General features: G+C 33.6%; 2 protein-coding genes and 1 long non-coding RNA gene across 7 annotated transcripts; 1 reads left to right on the top strand and 2 right to left on the bottom strand.

Moving 5' to 3' along the window:
• Positions 1-1356: 1356 nt before the first annotated feature.
• LOC11408050 (uncharacterized) lies at positions 1357-5120 on the bottom strand. Of its 5 annotated transcripts, none has more exons than XR_005646207.1 (3): positions 4860-4919; positions 3878-4069; positions 1357-2319 (listed from the first exon to the last, which is right to left on the bottom strand). XR_005646207.1 is itself a non-coding variant. In XM_039834130.1 (3 exons), the coding sequence occupies exons 1-3, from the start codon at positions 4295-4297 to the stop codon at positions 3695-3697; spliced, it is 318 nt and encodes a 105-aa protein (XP_039690064.1). In that variant the 5' UTR covers positions 4298-4442; the 3' UTR covers positions 3528-3694. The 5 variants fall into 5 exon arrangements, 1 of the variants encoding a protein (XP_039690064.1); XR_005646206.1 differs by lacking the exon at positions 4860-4919 and adding an exon at positions 4449-4485; XR_005646205.1 differs by lacking the exon at positions 4860-4919 and adding an exon at positions 4294-4439.
• LOC11412140 (uncharacterized) lies at positions 2245-3384 on the top strand. Its single transcript, XR_003012239.2, has 2 exons — positions 2245-2379; positions 3184-3384. It is a non-coding gene; the product is annotated as an uncharacterized lncRNA (long non-coding RNA).
• A 648-nt stretch (positions 5121-5768) lies between the features above and the next one.
• Positions 5769-14170, bottom strand: LOC11413629 (nucleolar protein 6). The gene is made up of 25 exons (XM_003611952.4): positions 13651-14170; positions 12461-12626; positions 12259-12375; positions 12038-12171; positions 11790-11940; positions 11453-11520; positions 10974-11072; positions 10762-10877; positions 10252-10426; positions 10045-10155; positions 9869-9947; positions 9605-9748; positions 9404-9517; positions 9095-9216; positions 8927-9009; positions 8720-8841; positions 8510-8630; positions 8292-8429; positions 7925-8021; positions 7635-7760; positions 7191-7283; positions 6981-7086; positions 6524-6669; positions 6333-6422; positions 5769-6224 (listed from the first exon to the last, which is right to left on the bottom strand). Exons 1-25 carry the CDS (start codon positions 13948-13950, stop codon positions 6096-6098), a joined length of 3147 nt encoding a protein of 1048 aa, XP_003612000.1. The 5' UTR covers positions 13951-14170; the 3' UTR covers positions 5769-6095.
• Positions 14171-17072: the final 2902 nt, after the last annotated feature.

A 17072-nucleotide genomic window follows, 5' to 3' on the forward strand; every position in this document is an offset into this window, starting at 1 on the left:
TATGGACCTATGAATTTACAAAGAGCACGTCATAAATGATATACCATTCCTTTAAAAAAAAATAGTATACGCATTGTCAATAAAAAGTACCAGGATGCCAATTTGTGAATAGTAATTTGTATAACTAATTTGTTAATACCAGTAATAAAAGATAACCATTTTTTAATCTAAACAAATTATAGCAATTAAAAAAAAAATGGTAAAAACAAACAAAAAACAATAAACAGCAATTGTAGACCACATGCATGCCGTAAGAAATCAAATAAAATGTGCTCAATGGAATTTGAAGGGGAAATCTTAGAAAAAAGTTGCCGAGAATTCTTAGAAGTAGGTTTCAACAACTTTAACAAAAGTTATTTATTTGTGTATTTTACACACAAAAAAAAAAAAAAAAGCAACTTTTTATATTAAGTTTTAATATATGAAGTCTTTTTTGTTTGCATATAAGACTTTTTTTAAGGCATATATAAGACTTTTTTGTTTATAAAATCTAATAGAAAATAATTTTTTTTTGTTGGTGGATCTAGAACGAGGATTTTTGTAGTCTTACCCTTGAGTTGACATGCTTTTTATCCCCTCTCGTCATTGGAAAATTCTATGGTGAAGTCATTAAAATGACTTTTCTGGTGAAGTTAACACTATAACATCAAAAGTGTTGTGAGTAACATCCCACTGTTTGTACAGTGGCATCAAAAGTTCAATCCTCTTAGTATCATCAATTCATTAGATTAACATGAATACGCTTAATCTAATTTTATCTTACCTTGTTTTAAGTGTAACACCCCACAAAGTGTAACACTCACATGATATTAGCAACTCTGTTTGCATGTTAAAGATGTCAACGATAAAATAATACTTGTAAGTCTAAGATGTTGCAAGCATTACTAGATGAATTACTATTGTTCATTAATCAGTAATCAACAATTTAAAAATGAATCAAACATTAAAATTAAAATTAACTTTTTTAGAAAAGTCAGTTTCATGACAGCTTCCCTCGTCATTTATACTTCTACTGGACTAGTAACAAATCTTCTTCATGATGACATTTAATAAGTATACTCCACAAGAGAAGCAAAAACAAGATAACCACATAATATTTTCTGTTTGTTTTCTAACCGTGTTCTTTTTTGTTACAAATTATGTGCATCGAACGCAATTTCTAGTAGAAAAGAATTAAAAACTAATTTGTTATAATTTCTCAGTGTGTTCATTTAAAAAGAAAAAAGCTGCTAAAACAACTGTTGTGGCTAAGTAAGACCCATTAAAAATAGATTAAGAACCTTAAATGGTGTTCACTACAAGAGATGCTCTAAACCAATAGAACAAACATGAAAGCATCGAGACCAAAAAAAGACTTGAAAAATGAAGCAACAGGGTATTTCTTTAGAACCAATCACTCTTGTTAATGTACCAGCTGCACAATCATCATATAGTATATAAGGATAGTATTATCACATGTACTTTTGTTGGACATCTTGGAAACTTGCCACAAATAGTTTAAATGCCACACCAATTACTAGTTTCATAGTGTCATCTCTTGAATCGAGTATACTTAAAATATTCACCTTATTAGCTTCCTAGTTCCCCGTGCTTCCCAATAGCCTTCCACATATTGCTTTCTTACTCATTCACTTCCTTATTATAGTCGATGATTCTTTCTAATTTAGTGACTAGTTGCCAAAGGATTGGTACCTCTTATCGAGAAAAATTCAAAATCCAGTTGAAAGAGATAATATCTAAAAATAGTTGATAAGTAGTGACACTCATCACCCTATAAGTCGATTTTATAAGAATGAGTCAGAGCCAATATAAAAATGTAATATAATTTTGGAGTTTGTCTGCTCGAGCCACCGACAAAATTATCATCGCACCAAATCCAATGGTACTGAACAGTGATGTTATATTGAAAAGAAAAAAAAAAAATCCAAGTTCCACATTAAAAAGAGATAAGGCTTAAAATAGTTTATAAAGGGTGACCCTCCTCACAAACATGTCTTTTATTAAAGATGAATTAGATCAATATAAAAACCTAACACCTGTTTCTTCCCATCTAAAACCCTCTTGTGATTTTTTGTTTTTTTGCAATGACATCCAAGACATCATCCAACATGCTTTCTTCTCCTAACTCAAGTCTACAATGGACAACCAAGAAGAACAAACTATTTGAAAATGCATTGGCAATATATGACAAGGAAACTTCTGACCGTTGGTACAATATAGCCATGTTTGTTGGAGGGACAACTGAAGTGGAAATCAAGAAGCATTATGAGATACTTCAAGAAGACATCAAAAACATTGAGTCAGGCAAAGTTCCCCTACCTGCTTACAGAAGAAGAAATACTGGATGCAGCAATGTAAACATCAGCAGTGCAAATTAAGGTAACAGATCTGGTTCTTCCATTAACAACATTGCCAAAACAAATTCTATTTTTCAACTATATATCTCCATAATTAGAATTGTTCCTCTATCAAAGAAACTAACACTTTACTTTTAATCCTTTACTTCCTAAACTACTTTAAACTTACAAGTTAAAAGGTCTTGTTTTAAAAACTCATTGTAATTGCAACTTGAGATTCTTACTAAAAGTTTGTTGCCTACCACACCTCTTATATTACAATGCACATAGCACAACAACTAAATCCAAGAATCTACATATTTTTCTAACTCAATTTTATTATGAATCTTACAGTTCTTCTGTACCAAGTTTATCCCTGCAAGATGTTATGGGATTATGGATTTCAATTAGGTGCAGTGTGCGCATATTGATCATCTGATCAAGATCAAACGGTTCAGATGTTAAAGCAGAATTCATTTTTTATTAAATATAAAATATCTAGTTTGAAATCTGGACTATTCAAAATCTTGATCGGACAACCTAGATGTGCAGGACTACGTGTAATTACAGGATTGTGTCTGCACACAACCCGGATCCATGACATAATTAGGTATTTATCAGAAAATCTATACCTAAATAGTGCAACTCTAGAAAGAGACAAAGACCGGACAAACTTTTATATATCCCCTCATTGTTTATAGTTTATACATCTCCTGGACTAATGACAAATCTACTTCATGATGACATTTGATAAGTATACTCCACAACAAAAGTAAAAACAAGATCACAAGATAACAATTCGAGTTGGCTTACTAACCGTGTTCTTTTTGTTACAAATTATGTGCAGGCTAAGGAACTTGGAGCTCTATTGAACACCATTTTCTGAGAAGTTATTTAACAGTTAGGAGCATAGACCTTTCTTTTTACTTTTCTGAGGCCATTACCTTGTAACTTCTTTTTAGCTGTCTGCAATTAATTTCTCTATGTGTACCATTCGCTATCGCGCCTTACATTAAGTATCGAGAGATAAAAAGCTCAAATTCACATTGTTGCAACTTTCTATTACGATTTACGACAAATTGACTTAATTTCAAACAGTTCATAAGAGGCCTAAAGTTTTACAACCGAAAGAGAAAGTTAAAGCTGAATGAGTTTATAATGCTAACCAAAGATACAAACTCCATGATAATCATATGAAACCGTAGAATCCCACTTGAATGTTAGACATTAAGCAGTGTAAACAATTGTATTGTATACATTAACGACAATATAGTCAATAATGTGTTCTCTAAGGTCTAAGTATATATCATAAACCTACACAACACTTCTGTCATCTACTAACGATTCATAGAAGCATTCTAGTTCTTTGTAGATGAATGAAGTTGTACGGAGTTTTCATCTTCTTTTATACTTTCACTGTTTTTTCCAAAATCCTTTGATGCATTAAATATCTGTTTCAAACAATATATAATAGGTCGCACTTGTTAGCATCATAATCGAAGGGTTTATTGATGTATATACATCCACGGTAGAAAATATACATTTTGAATTGTGTTTCTCAAGCATCTCCTGTGTTCATCAACGGATGCATGGATAAATTCATGAAAGTGATTTCTTAATTTAGACACAAAACTCCCATCCCTGGACTTGTTTCTTTGACAGAATGTGACTATTTGTGCTGGCTTGACTTGTGGTTTTTCATCAGTCTGGTTGCTGTTTGAATCCATTAACACCTGAAGAAAAGTTAATCTAGTTGACATCAACATAGTTAAGTATAAAAGTTAATCTTGTTTGAAACTGGTTTTTAAAGCATCTAATTTCCCTTCCATTTATTTCATATGTTGGAAACTGTATGACAATAAAACTAGTACACCATTTCGCATAAGATATTTACTATCATAAAACCTCTTATAATAATAATAATAAACCTTTAGCTTCAAATTGACACTACACAAACCCATTTTGAATCTATTGTAGGTAATCTCATCTTGTAATTCTAAGAGACTTATTCCACGACTCAAACACACGGTCTCCAGTCACAAATCAGTTGCGTGAAAGGGAGTTTCCCCCCTTTCGCCAACAACTAGACATAGTCACAATAAGGGTGTATACTTTGATTCACCAACAAGCTATGAAACACGACACAGACACCATCCGACATCTGTAATAATTTAAGAAAATAATTTATTTTTTAAAAAAGTTTAAGAAAATAAATTAATTGAATGTAATAATATGTGTCATAAATTAATTGAATGTAACTACACAGGACACGTGTGCGCACCATAGTTATAAATATGAACTATGAAGTCTTTCAAAGTTCAAACATGCTTTTATTACAAACATTTTACATGCACCCCTCTTCAAACATTTCTTATCACACTCAAAGTTCAAATTTACCTCTCTGAATGTTACATCACTATTCACTCACAATCATACGAGAAAACATCTATGTGTGACTGTGTAAACAATAGAAGAAAAATTGAAAAGAGTGATGAAAATAAGTGGCAGTGGAAAGAGAAAAACCTCAACATAAAAAATCACCAAACGTGCGATTCTGAAAAATATATACAAGGTAAAAAAAAAAAGATAATAATCATACTGATGAAGAAGAAATAAAAAAAAAATAGTGATGAATAGGGATTTTACCAACGACGTCGTATGCAGTATTTACTGTCTCGCCGCACACTGTAGTGACTAGCGAGGTTGAAGCCAGGCCTTTAAAAAAAAAAAAAAAATTAAAATAAAAGCGATTTCCTCTTGTGTTCGATATATTGTGTTTTTATCAACCAAAGGTCCAGCTGTTGGTTTAAGTTAATATTTTTTTTGTTATAATTATCTTTGCAATTACTTTATTGGCTGGCTACTTGTATATAAGCTGATATATCCTTGTAAGAGTGATGTCTCAGAATCATTGGTAAAGAGACAAAAGTGTTCAAATGAGGAGGGGTTGCAATTGCTTCAAGCCTCAGTAAATCTTGTGTTTTACTGTTTGCTTCGTGTTTCTATTTTTTTGCTTGATAGTTTTTGTGTTTCAAGAATCTTTTAGTTGAATTTTCCATTTATTGTTTCATAAGAGCATTGGAGTGCGACATTGATAAAAAAAATTAACACATTCAAACACATGGAAACTATGTCAAGTGAAACAAGTCCAACTTATAAACAAAGAAACAAACGAGATTTTTTTATCTTTTTTTTTCCTTTAATTACTAAATAAATAGTGTTGATCAACGTAATTATCGATTTTCTTCAAAAATGTTCATGCACGTAATGTTTTAAAGAGAAGATGCTACTTAGCAAGAAACATATGGATTCGGAAAACACATTAATTTAGGGATAACTCCATGTGTTGTCAGAAAATATCGCAGGTAAATATCAGAAAATTTGATATCATTCCACGTTTTGACTTATGTATTTGTGTTAGGACAAACTGGTTTTAAGCATTTTACTTTTCATCGATAATTAAAAAATAAATTAAAAAATATCCCCTATTAGAGTCTGAAAAATTCGTAAAACATAATTTAAGCCACGCTACACCAGCTTCTTTACAATATATAAGAATCTGGAACTCTTCATTTTTTCTGGGCTGCCGAACTCTGAAGGTGGGAGAGGAAAATACAAGTACACCAATTTACACAAACTCTTGTGCTCTACCGGATCGATCCTACTACAATCAATTGTGTTCTTTGCGCTGACAAAATTTCTTTTCTAATTGATAAAATTGACTAGAGGCAAAATTTTCTCATTAATACATAATCGACTTTAATTTGCGAGCCTTGGTGGCTTGAGAAAGTATATACTTCTCACAAACCCTTTTCCAACTTCACCTACAGCTTTTAGCACCTTCCGAGGGTCGTATCCTTCCTCGACCACTTCCTCTTGTTTCCGCTTCTTTGAAAAAGAAAGAAAACACAGTGATCAGAAGATCCATTTGCATGGATTTAAGAATTCATAAATATACTTTGCACTAAATCAACAATATATGCACAAATTGTATACCTTGGAAGGATACGATTTCTCCCACGTCAGGCCGATGGCATCGCCTCCTAAAGAATCACGCCATAATTGGAATTTGGTGGAAAACTCTTTCTGCAAGTTATAAGTGATGATATCGAGATTGGTAAAGAGGATGCCACCAAATGGAAACAATACGAGTATGTTCAAAATCAAATCATTTTAATTGTACTTACCTCTAAATCTTTGATAAAGCACCTTGATGGATCAAAGTCTACCAGCAACTTATTTTTAAGTTCCTCAGGCCGCCTACCCTTCAAATCTTTAGGCAACAAAAAGGGTTGGAAGAACTTACCAGCATGTCCTTTAGCAACTTGTGTTCCTGTTACATTTCCAACGAGAATATCATTTGATTAGTTAAGCTTGTGCCAATGAAGACGATATGAGGGAAAGGTCGGATTGTACATAAATTTCTAAGCATACTGAAACCAATGTCATCCTTGTCTTATACGTTTCGAAAATCCAGAATATTTTATCATGCACACAGAAAACCCTGCTATGCCTAATGAAATTGTACACTGCCTTGCTACAAATGATTATCATTATTCACTGTCAATTTATGATATCCCCCTCACCCATGAACCATTTTATGAATGTATAATTCTGCAGACTACCAGCTATTAAGAACCATACCGTGACCAACTTCTGATGAGAAGAGAAGCCTCTGAGGATATGCGAGTTTGTCCTTGTGGAGAAGAATGATTGCATCATAGTTATTTAAAGGAGTTCGCAAAAGGCACTGCAGCAAGATTTGAATAATTCATTAGTCTTTTAAAGGAAATCAAACTCTAATCTACAAATGAAAGTTGAAACAAATAAACTAAAAAAATCTGCTCAATTTACCTCCCATCTGTATGGACCAATTTCCTCCTGAAATGTGAGTTTCATCAACAAATTTGCACTGCTTCGAGCATATGCAACTAACCTTTTAAGTTCCTGTTAATGATTCATTACAACACAACAAACACCTCATTATCAATTAGCATGCACTTGCTAGATTAAACAGTATTGAAATGTTGACATCAAGGATCAAAACAATAGTATACTTAACTTTTACTGAACCCGAACTGTCGTGACTATTAATTATCACTCTAAACTTATTGTTACTTAAAGACAGTCATATATTGTAGAGAAATTATTCCTAGAATTTAGTGACTAAACAACTGAGTGAAGAGACATTACATTACATTACAATTAACAGAGAGGGATGCATTCAAGAAACCTCCAGCAATATGAAATAATTATATAACAGAACTCAAATTATATCCAATTTAGAGAATAACTAACCAGTGCACTAGGTGATAATCCAGTCCAAGCCTCAGATGCTTTATCATAAACTGTAGCCAAGAACATCACTGGCCCTACAGCTTGCTCATTCTCTCCCTGACTTTTTCTTCTTAGCAAAAAGTTATCCTGAAAATCCACACAGTTATCATCAAGAACATATACTTCCTAAAGACTAACAGTAACAAGGTTTTACTTTCTTTTATATTGAAGAGGAAATCCCCAAAAATAACAGACTACAAACAAATCAACAAGTTTTTACTTAATTATGTACTAAGACATACACAACTTACATTTATTTCTTTTCTATCACTCGGGCTCAAGTCATTATTTATGTCAACAACCAAAGGAGAATAAGTCCAATCATAGTTTGAGAGCAACTGCAGGAACCTGTCAAGGAAATAAAAGTGTTATAATGTGTACAAACAAATCAATAACCACAATTTCAAATAAGGATGCTCAGTTCTGGCCTCCTTGGGTAATTGTATGTCCCAACTTCACACCCAATTGTGAAACCCCTTACCAAGGGAATGGCAACATAACCGCGGTAATGAGATTTGAGACTCCCACAAGAAAATCAGGTTTAAAGAGTACACTTACTACATGCAATATCTCCCAAAATCTGCTAAGTAAATGAGTAACAATAATTAAGAAACACACCTCATAAACCCGGTGATCCGCGAGCAGGGAGCATTAAATGGCAAAGGATTAAGAAAGAGATAAGCAACCAAAAGCTCAATGGCCTCCTCTACCAAACAAGCAGAAAATAGATGTGAAGCAGCCCAACGTTTTGCTAGTCTAGACAAATAAGAACCCTATGAGTTACAGATTATAAATGGAATCGAACATAACTTGACATAAATTTTTTAAACGCTCACCTAACTATTGGTCCATATATTGGGTAACGACTTTGTAGTCCATTAATCATGCTAGCATGTTGACCACGAATCAAAAGTTTCTTGTCTGCCGAATGTACCCGCGTTTTTTTATCATTCCCAACTGCATATTAAAAAGGTTTGATAAGTGAAACTCAAAAATGGCATTTCCATTTAAATCATCAATAATCATGCAAGAAGTGTAAGCCATACTTTCTTTGAGTAAACTAAGGGCCCTCTCATGCAAAATTTTAAGACGAAATGCATATCCTGACATTAACACATCCACATCTTCCTCAGTTGCAGTGCATGTCATCCCCCACTTCTTTTGAAGACTGCCATAATAACAGAATCACGTCATATTAAACACTGAAAAGGTAGAACAAGATATTGAAGCAAATAAAGGACATAAGTTCCCACCTTTTTCCTATTTGAATAAGGTAACTAGATTTTGTTTTTTCAATTGCAATTTCATCCATTGGCCAGTGCCCCGAACCTTCCAGCTGTAAAGAGAAAACAAATAAACTCTTGGTAAATTTTCTCTGCATAGGTCAATTCATTGAGCACCACTGGAGCATAATGTCATACCTGAATCATAATTTCTAGTGGTTGAATGCATGATGGAACCAACTTATTCAGTCTGAGAGATCCAATTTTTTCATTAGCTAGAAGATGAGGTTCAGGAGGGAAGACTGATGTAAACCTGAATGCTGTAAATGGTAATCAACACATATTGTTAATTTGGATGAGATTGATCTTCAATAAATTCAACAACATAGAACTTAGAAACGCTGGTACTGCCTTTTTTTTCTTTGGCAAAAAGTTTTCAGTTTTGGTTTATTACCAAGCATTGACACAAAAGACTTAAAAAATAATTTGTTCTGGTGGGTAAATTACCAGAGTCTAAAGGCTGTACACTAGACACCTTCAAAGGGAGGCCTTCAATAAGACGCAAACGCTTTGATAGAAGATCAAATGCCTCGAGCAAATTTCCAGAGTGTGCTATCGGATCTGTGGGTTAATCATTTCAAAGAACATCAGCTGATAATGATATAAGTAAATGGGGTAAAAAAAAGGAGGCTAGGTAAGATGGTTTACCTACAGCACCATGAGCCAAAGAGAAATCAAGTTGATCCACAACTACTACAATATTTTCCTTGGATAGAGATAGATGCCGACTAAGCACATGCTCGGCTATATTTTTCAAAATCAGATGCCTTTCCCATTTCTGACATTCCCATACTATTTTAGAGAAAAAAGCACTGCCATGTTAGACATATTATCTTGGCCAGCAAGACAAGAAAACTACGCTAGTCATACTTGATCAACTAAATACGTGAATTGCCACAATAGATGCCTCACCTGTGCTTTCTGCAATTCTACTGTCTTTAAATCTTCTAAGCTCGGATTTTTCTCCCCAAAACTTCCGAAATTCAAGAGCCTGCTTGAAATAATGAGTAAGGACAGTGGTACATTCAAAGCAACAAAAATTTGAACACGAAAGGAGAAACTGAGTGAACATGAACAAAAGAATGTACCTGTTCTTTACTTTCAGCATTCGGACCAATATCAACCATCCTAAATGCTTTCTCCAAATCACTGACTGAAATTCCTATGAACAAGGGCTCTTTATCAAGAATTGACAAGCCCTGAAGTTGTAAATTCAATCAGAGACAGAACGGAATAAGGAAAAACATGAAGCATATTTCAAATGAGATACTGAAAATTCATGCTTGAAACCATACATCATTCACGCTCCACTGGCATTGTGCATTTCTCCATATTACTCGAATAAATTTTGCTCTATCATTCAATCCTTTAGCTAAAATAGCATGTATTTTCTCCTCGTACAATCTCCAGCATTCATCATCCATACAAAACCCTGATGCATATAGCTCCTTGTTTCCCTTAAAGTTTATTCTGTAAGAGCAAAACATGTAATAAACTAAGCAGCTTTTACAGCATGAAGCAAACCATCATGAAAATGAATCAACTGAATAATCCATCATGTAATACAACATCTGAATCAATATGGTATTTATCACCAAGAAAAGCAAATGCAAGTCTCCTGAATGTTATCATGCAACACAAAAATACACATGCATCATAATGAGTCCTACAAACCTGTTTGCTTACATCATTATAATTTTAATTTATATGCTTTCAATATACAAGTTACTTTACCTAAACCTTTCTAATCAAATACCCCAAATGGATTATCAATGACAAACAAACACTAGATGAAAAAACATTACCTCATACAATAATCATATTTAACAGCATAGTCAATCTTGGTCATAAAAACTTCCTCAAATCCACCACCTCTACACTTCTCCATGCATTTAAGTGTCAAAGCAGCCTCGTCTTGAAGCTGAATATACACATGAATAATCAAAATCAGTATTGTGAGATATATATTATAATAAAGGAGAATAAAAGGCAAAGGTGGTTGCTGGCCAAAAAATACCTGAGAAAAACCAATCCTAGACATTCGAAAAGCCAAATTGAATGCCCCCGATGGATGACACATGACAACTGGAAATGACCCTTTAAGTTGCATTCTGTCCTGCAAATGGGAATCATGAACAAAACAATGAATAGCTCCGAATATAAATGGAAACTTTTTAAGAAAACTTAGTAAATGGTGCATAAGAAAATTTTCATCAACCCAAGACTGATCCGTCGTGGTGCAAGTGATTGAAAATACAAAGCTACTTGCCAATGAAGAGTTAAAGGTGATATTGTATTACAAAAATATGATTTATTTAAAATTTTGCACCGCATATCAATTAAAAACGAATGAAACGTGAATGTAAAGAAAAACATAAAAGAAAATAAAGTATAAACAGAGATTCAGATATCAGGACAATCATAGTGGAACATGAACACAAACTACATACAAAATTGAATTACAAAGGTAGACAAAACAAGGTTAGAGATCTGGACCTCTTTAGTAATATTTCCTTCGCCTTCCTTTGGAAAGTAGAGACCTCGACTCCATGTCTCTGAAGTGGCTGCAAAACCAATCACAATAATGTATCTATTTAATATGAAAGCTTTAAAAATTCCCCCCCCCCAACACTTCCGATCTAAGCCAATTTTTAAGTCAGTAGCAAATTGCCTACAAATTCACTAAGAAACTACAATGGAATTCAAATATACTAGTCAACAGAAACAACGATAGTGAATCGAGAATACCAAAATATGGCACGCAAACTCCCTATGGTCATCAAAGCACTAAATAAAATGAGCCAAAACTGCAAAGGAGAGTATATATACATACCAATGAAGTTCAAGGTAATGCGAATTATTTCAATTGCCTTCATTGACCTACTAATTTGTTGCCTAGAAGCAAGGTGTGCCAGTATGACGGATAGCAAAAATCCATTCAGGCAATCATGAACATATATTGAACTTCTCTGTCGAGCCCATACCTAAAATTCGGAAGAGCGGCATCAAACTCAGTGTTTCCACGTTAATTTTTTACTTAATATGATGCACAAATGCCCAAAAGAAATTCAAATATCAAACCTTAAGTAGGATTAAAGCCTCTCTTAGTTGCTTCCATCCAAGAAAAAATTCGTTGATTAATTTTGTATCCTCCATATACATGTCTTCTAAAATACTAGAATTATACTTTGGTGTAGCTTGAACGGAACTTCCTTCTGAACATTAACAGTCAATCATCAATACATTGTATCAGAAGAAGTTAAAATCTAAAAGAAACTGAATGTAAATGCAAAGGTACAAACCATTCTTTGAATTATGAATGTTATTACGCGTCATGTTTAACTTTGGTATGCTAAAGATATCCTTGGCCGATGGAATAATTCTCACAAAAAAACCATCAACATCAACAAGCTTTGCAGCTGCAAAAAAATTCTCCATTAGTCTCCAAATATTGTCTGTGAACCAAAATGCATTGGAATTTAAATGCTAAGACATAGTACTAACCTGGATACACAATCAATACAGGCTTTCGAGCTTCGTTCTGCAGGGTAGACCATTCAACCCTACCAATAGATGGAGATTTCTCTAAATACTTTTTCACCAAGCAGAGATAAAGACACCTCTTGGCATGGTACCTGTAGTTCAAATAATCCTTCTCATGGAAGCACTCCTGTCATAACAGAAGTTACGGTTACAAAATCAAAGTATACACTGTCAATCAATCATAACAGTCAGGTCATTGGAAACATTTGACTTTTATCATAACCACTTTTAAAGTCACACATGATTTGTTGTGATGTGTTGGTGGGTCATGAAAGACCAAACAGGTTAATAGCTTTAGTAAGGGATTGGTAATTGAATTAAAATAAAGAAATTCAAGTAAAACTGACATACAAAATCAAAGATTGCAAGTTTTTCTTTGAAAACTCGGTATCCAGCCCCATGGCATACTAATACGGGGGACCAATCCCACCGTCACTAGCGGGGACCCAGTTGAAGCCCGAGCAAAGACCCTAGACCTCCTTTTTTTTCCTTTGGAAACTCAGTAACCGGTCCAATGACCGACTGCTCCGAAGGACCAATCCCACCGTCAATAGCGGGGGACCAACTGAAGCCAGAGCAAAGACCCTAGACCTCTATCTCCATTGATTTACAACTATTGTTCTTAATTACTTTCTATTTAGTTATCGCAAACAATTCAACCACTTTTGTTAGTCTACATAATATAAAATCTTAATTAGTTGGGTATTTGCTAACATGTGGATTCAGTAATCTTTTATACTACTTCTGCAATAGAGTACACTTGCTCTAAGGGCCTGTTTGGATTGACTTATTTGAGCATATCTACTAGCATAAGTTTTGTGACGCTCTTTGGGAGAACTTATGAAAACAGCTTATGACAGTTTTCACCTGCTTTTTTCGGCTTATTTTCACAAGTTCTCCAATATAGCTTATTTAAACAATTTAACTTCACATTTTCTTTTTCTATAAAAATAGCTTATGTAAGCTTATTTATGCATAAGTACTATCATGATAAGCACTTGTGCTATAACCTGCAAATAAGTTGTTTATACAAACAGGCCCTAAGTGCGGTTTTTGGCTCAACAAAGTTATTGCCGGTGCATACAGATTAAACTCTAAACTAAATTAAACAACAATTAACAAATAAACCATTTGAAAAGATTGAATAATACCTTAGGTAACCTTATAATAAGATCCAAATTTAATTCAGGCCTAGCAAGACTCTCAATAGAGTAACTACCACCCTTTTGAATAACCAATGGTTTCTTAAATTTGAACTCCACTTTATCAGCACCAATATCCCTAACAAAACTCGGTGCCAAATCAGCAGTAACATTATAGTTATCAGGGATACTGTCTATGGAAGATTCGATAGCGGCGACGGCGTCATCAACGGGTTTAGAAATCTGTGAGTAATCATCTACTTGAACTTCTTTCAAGAGTTCACTCGCCTTGAAATCCATTGAATCCATTGAACAAGGTTTTCAGGGTTTAGGGTTTAAGGAGAGATAGCGGGTGATGAAAGTGTGTGTGACTGGAGTGACAGTATGGCGGCAGCGTCACCGGAGACGGAGGCAGACGGTTAGGGTGTAACCGGAGAAGAATTACGCGGCTGAACTGGAAGCGTATTGTGGCGGAAGAATGGCACGGGAGAGTAGAGGAAAACTAAACTTAGGTCTATGATGGCATAAATAATTTAGTTTTAAGAAATTTTAGTGGAATGAGATTATAAAAGATTATTTTGCCAAAATAAAAAATTTGTAGATTTTGCCTTAAAAAAATAAATTGTAGATTTTAAAAGATTTCGTAAATTTGTAAAACGAACGGACTAATAAAAAAAAAAATTAAATATTTTTGACAATCAAGATTTGTAATTTGTATTTGGAGGGTTCTTAACTCAGAGGATTTTTTCCTAAAAAAAAGAAAAAACTCATATTTTTAAAGTGTGTTTAATTTGTAAAATGGACTTGGACAATTTTTTTTACTCTAATTGATTTAGAAATTGGATTAGACGAACAATTAATAAGGGTTGGACAAAAACAATAAGGTTTAATTGGTCGTTTGGTCTTCTAACTAATTTTTTATTTCATTTTAGTCTCAAAATTTTTAAAACGTCCCTCAAGTTCACCTCTGTTTGTCAGAGTCTTTCTTTCCGTCAATTTATTAAAACTACCGTTAGAGAGTGCACACGCGGCGAATTGGACAAGGCACATATAAAAGATGTGCTTTTTTAGGAACCCATAATTAAGGTTCTTCTCCATTCCTTCATTCTTCTTCTCTTTGCAACCATCCTTCATCTTCTCTCTTCTTCTAAATCTCCATCATTTTCCTTCAATTCCTTTTATCTTTGATCCATTCTTTTACGATTCGTTCTTCTTGGTAATCGATTCTCCATTCTTCTTCATTCCTCATCAAATATGAAGAATGGCAAAAACAAACACAAAATTGTGGCAAATGGGTCAATCAGTTGGGTTTGTTGTTTCAAATCTGAGAAGAAGAACAATCACATAATGTAGGTGTGGGGAAGAAAGTGTAATTCGTACTATCACTAATATTACAAATCCCAACTGTGGAAAAAATTATGGGGGTGTATGTAGAAACTATGAAAATCAATTTGATAAAGGTTGTAGTTTTTTAAGTTAATTGATGAAGAAGTAGATGATGATAGGAATTTGAAGATTGTAAAGCTTCACAAAAAATCAGAAGTTGAAGAATGAATTGGAGCATAGAAGATCTTGGTTGAAGATTTCTACGATTTTTGGATTAACGTGCTTTTGGGTTTGCATGATTTTAAGGACAATACTACTCTGCAGTATTAGTGCCACATGGAGTCATATGTCTTTGAAATATGATGATTGTAATAGATGATGTTGTGTAGTTTGATTTGTAATAGATGATGTTGTGCAATTTGATTTAAACTGTCTTAATGTAACTTCTTTTGGAAAATATACTACTATTATGAAATGAATGAAAGAAGTTGCTATGCCAATTTTCAATTTAGAGATGTGTCTAACTTCGTTGGATTAATGTTAAGTAATGTTGTTCGAAGTTTTCTTCTTAGGATAAACAAAGATGTGCAAATTAATTGTTAAATTTAAATGCATAAAAGGTATGTAATCACAAAATTTGTCTATGAAGAGCGGATCTAATTACATCAGTGTCTATAATGGATTTTTTTTGTATAATACTAATCGCTAGCGCCTCGTTGGTAAGTGCTACAAGATCTCGTACATTAGAACCCAGAGTTGTGGACCTACATCCATTAGTATCGAACATTTTCTTTTTCCAAGTGAAAACCTCGCGTACGAGCAAGACTGAAAAAGTGCTTTCTTTGTTGTGGAATAAGAAACCTTCATATTTAAATACACGTGTTTAATTTATTTGGAGCTCTTAGAGCGGGATCCACTTTTTGGGAAATATGAGTCGAAGCAATAACAAGAACATTTCTAGGAGAAGATTTTTCAAAATCCCTAGAAAGAGTTCACTAATATACCCAGGATTAAGTCATTCAACTCATTCCCATCCAGATCATGAATGATCGGAATCAAAATTATTCAAGGAGACATTGGTTTTGCTAATTTGAATTGAAGCGTGAGAAAAAATCGGTCTATTTCTGGTATGATATCCTCAGGTATCAGATCCTCCATACTTAGAAACTCCAAATGGCTATCATGGTTACGGTCGAGATAGTCACTATCATATCTATCCAAATTATAGCAATTATCCTCGTTCCTAGGTAAAAAGACTGTAACTGGTACCATCTCTATCATAAAAAAGATCATCATCATCATCATAAAAAAGATCCTTAATATCAAAACATTTAGGATATTTATCCAGGAACTTGTTTAGAGATACTATAATTAAAGGAACATAGGAGTTTGTCGCTAGATATTTGACCGAATAGGATCGTCCAGTTCCTACAAAATCTATCACTAAAATACCCCTTGGAGGGGATAGGGCTAAGCGGAGCGAAAAGGATTTTCCATGAGATGGGAAATCCAAACGATTAGCCTCACACGGATTTCTGAATAAGTGATTGTTTGACAATGAGCGAGGAATGTCCGTCTTTCTGCTAAGCAGGATGTATTGAACTCATAATTTAGTATATACTTTTTATGAATGCAATTAAATTTCGTAAGTAAATTGTTCTCGATTGCTCAATCATTTGATAACCAGAGTTATTCTTTGATAAACGGTCACTACTAGTCGGACTCAATAAGAGTTGATCAATCCTTTTTATCTAACATTAAGGTAGAGATCCGAACCATGAATTCCCTTTCTTTATCAACAATGAAATCACTGTTCAAGATCCAGGATTCTATTTTATCATCAATCCAATAACTATTCACATTTTTTCTTTTTCTTATCAAGGTATAGATCACTTTACCTGTATGAATTAAATGTTTAGTATTTCTAAAAAATGCGATTCGATTGATGGGAATATAAACAATGTGACCTCCACATGTAAAGTGTCATATTAATTTTATCTCATTAAACAAAATTTTCTCATCTATGATTAAAAAAAAAATCTCATCTAATTGAAATAAAATTATCAATAAACTAATTTAATATTTTTTCAATTATTTAACTAAAG

The sequence above is a fragment of the Medicago truncatula genome, chromosome 5 (assembly GCF_003473485.1).
Source record: "Medicago truncatula cultivar Jemalong A17 chromosome 5, MtrunA17r5.0-ANR, whole genome shotgun sequence".
In the NCBI taxonomy this organism is placed as follows: Eukaryota; Viridiplantae; Streptophyta; class Magnoliopsida; order Fabales; family Fabaceae; genus Medicago; species Medicago truncatula.

Excerpts from the sequence above, each read along its gene's own strand:
- LOC11408050 (XM_039834130.1), bottom strand. The coding sequence starts at position 4,297 with ATGGGTTTGTGTAGTGTCAATTTGAAGCTAAAG. Across the intron at positions 4,070-4,264 it reads GTGTCAATTTGAAGCTAAAG|GTGTTAATGGATTCAAACAG; the intron begins GTTTATTATTAT and ends ACTTTTCTTCAG. Across the intron at positions 3,788-3,877 it reads TGAGAAACACAATTCAAAAT|ATATTTAATGCATCAAAGGA; the intron begins GTATATTTTCTA and ends TGTTTGAAACAG.
- LOC11413629 (XM_003611952.4), bottom strand. The coding sequence starts at position 13,950 with ATGGATTCAATGGATTTCAAGGCGAGTGAACTCTTGAAAGAAGTTCAA. Across the intron at positions 9,749-9,868 it reads TAGAATTGCAGAAAGCACAG|TATGGGAATGTCAGAAATGG; the intron begins GTGAGGCATCTA and ends TCTCTAAAATAG. Across the intron at positions 7,284-7,634 it reads GATTATCACCTAGTGCACTG|GAACTTAAAAGGTTAGTTGC; the intron begins GTTAGTTATTCT and ends AATCATTAACAG.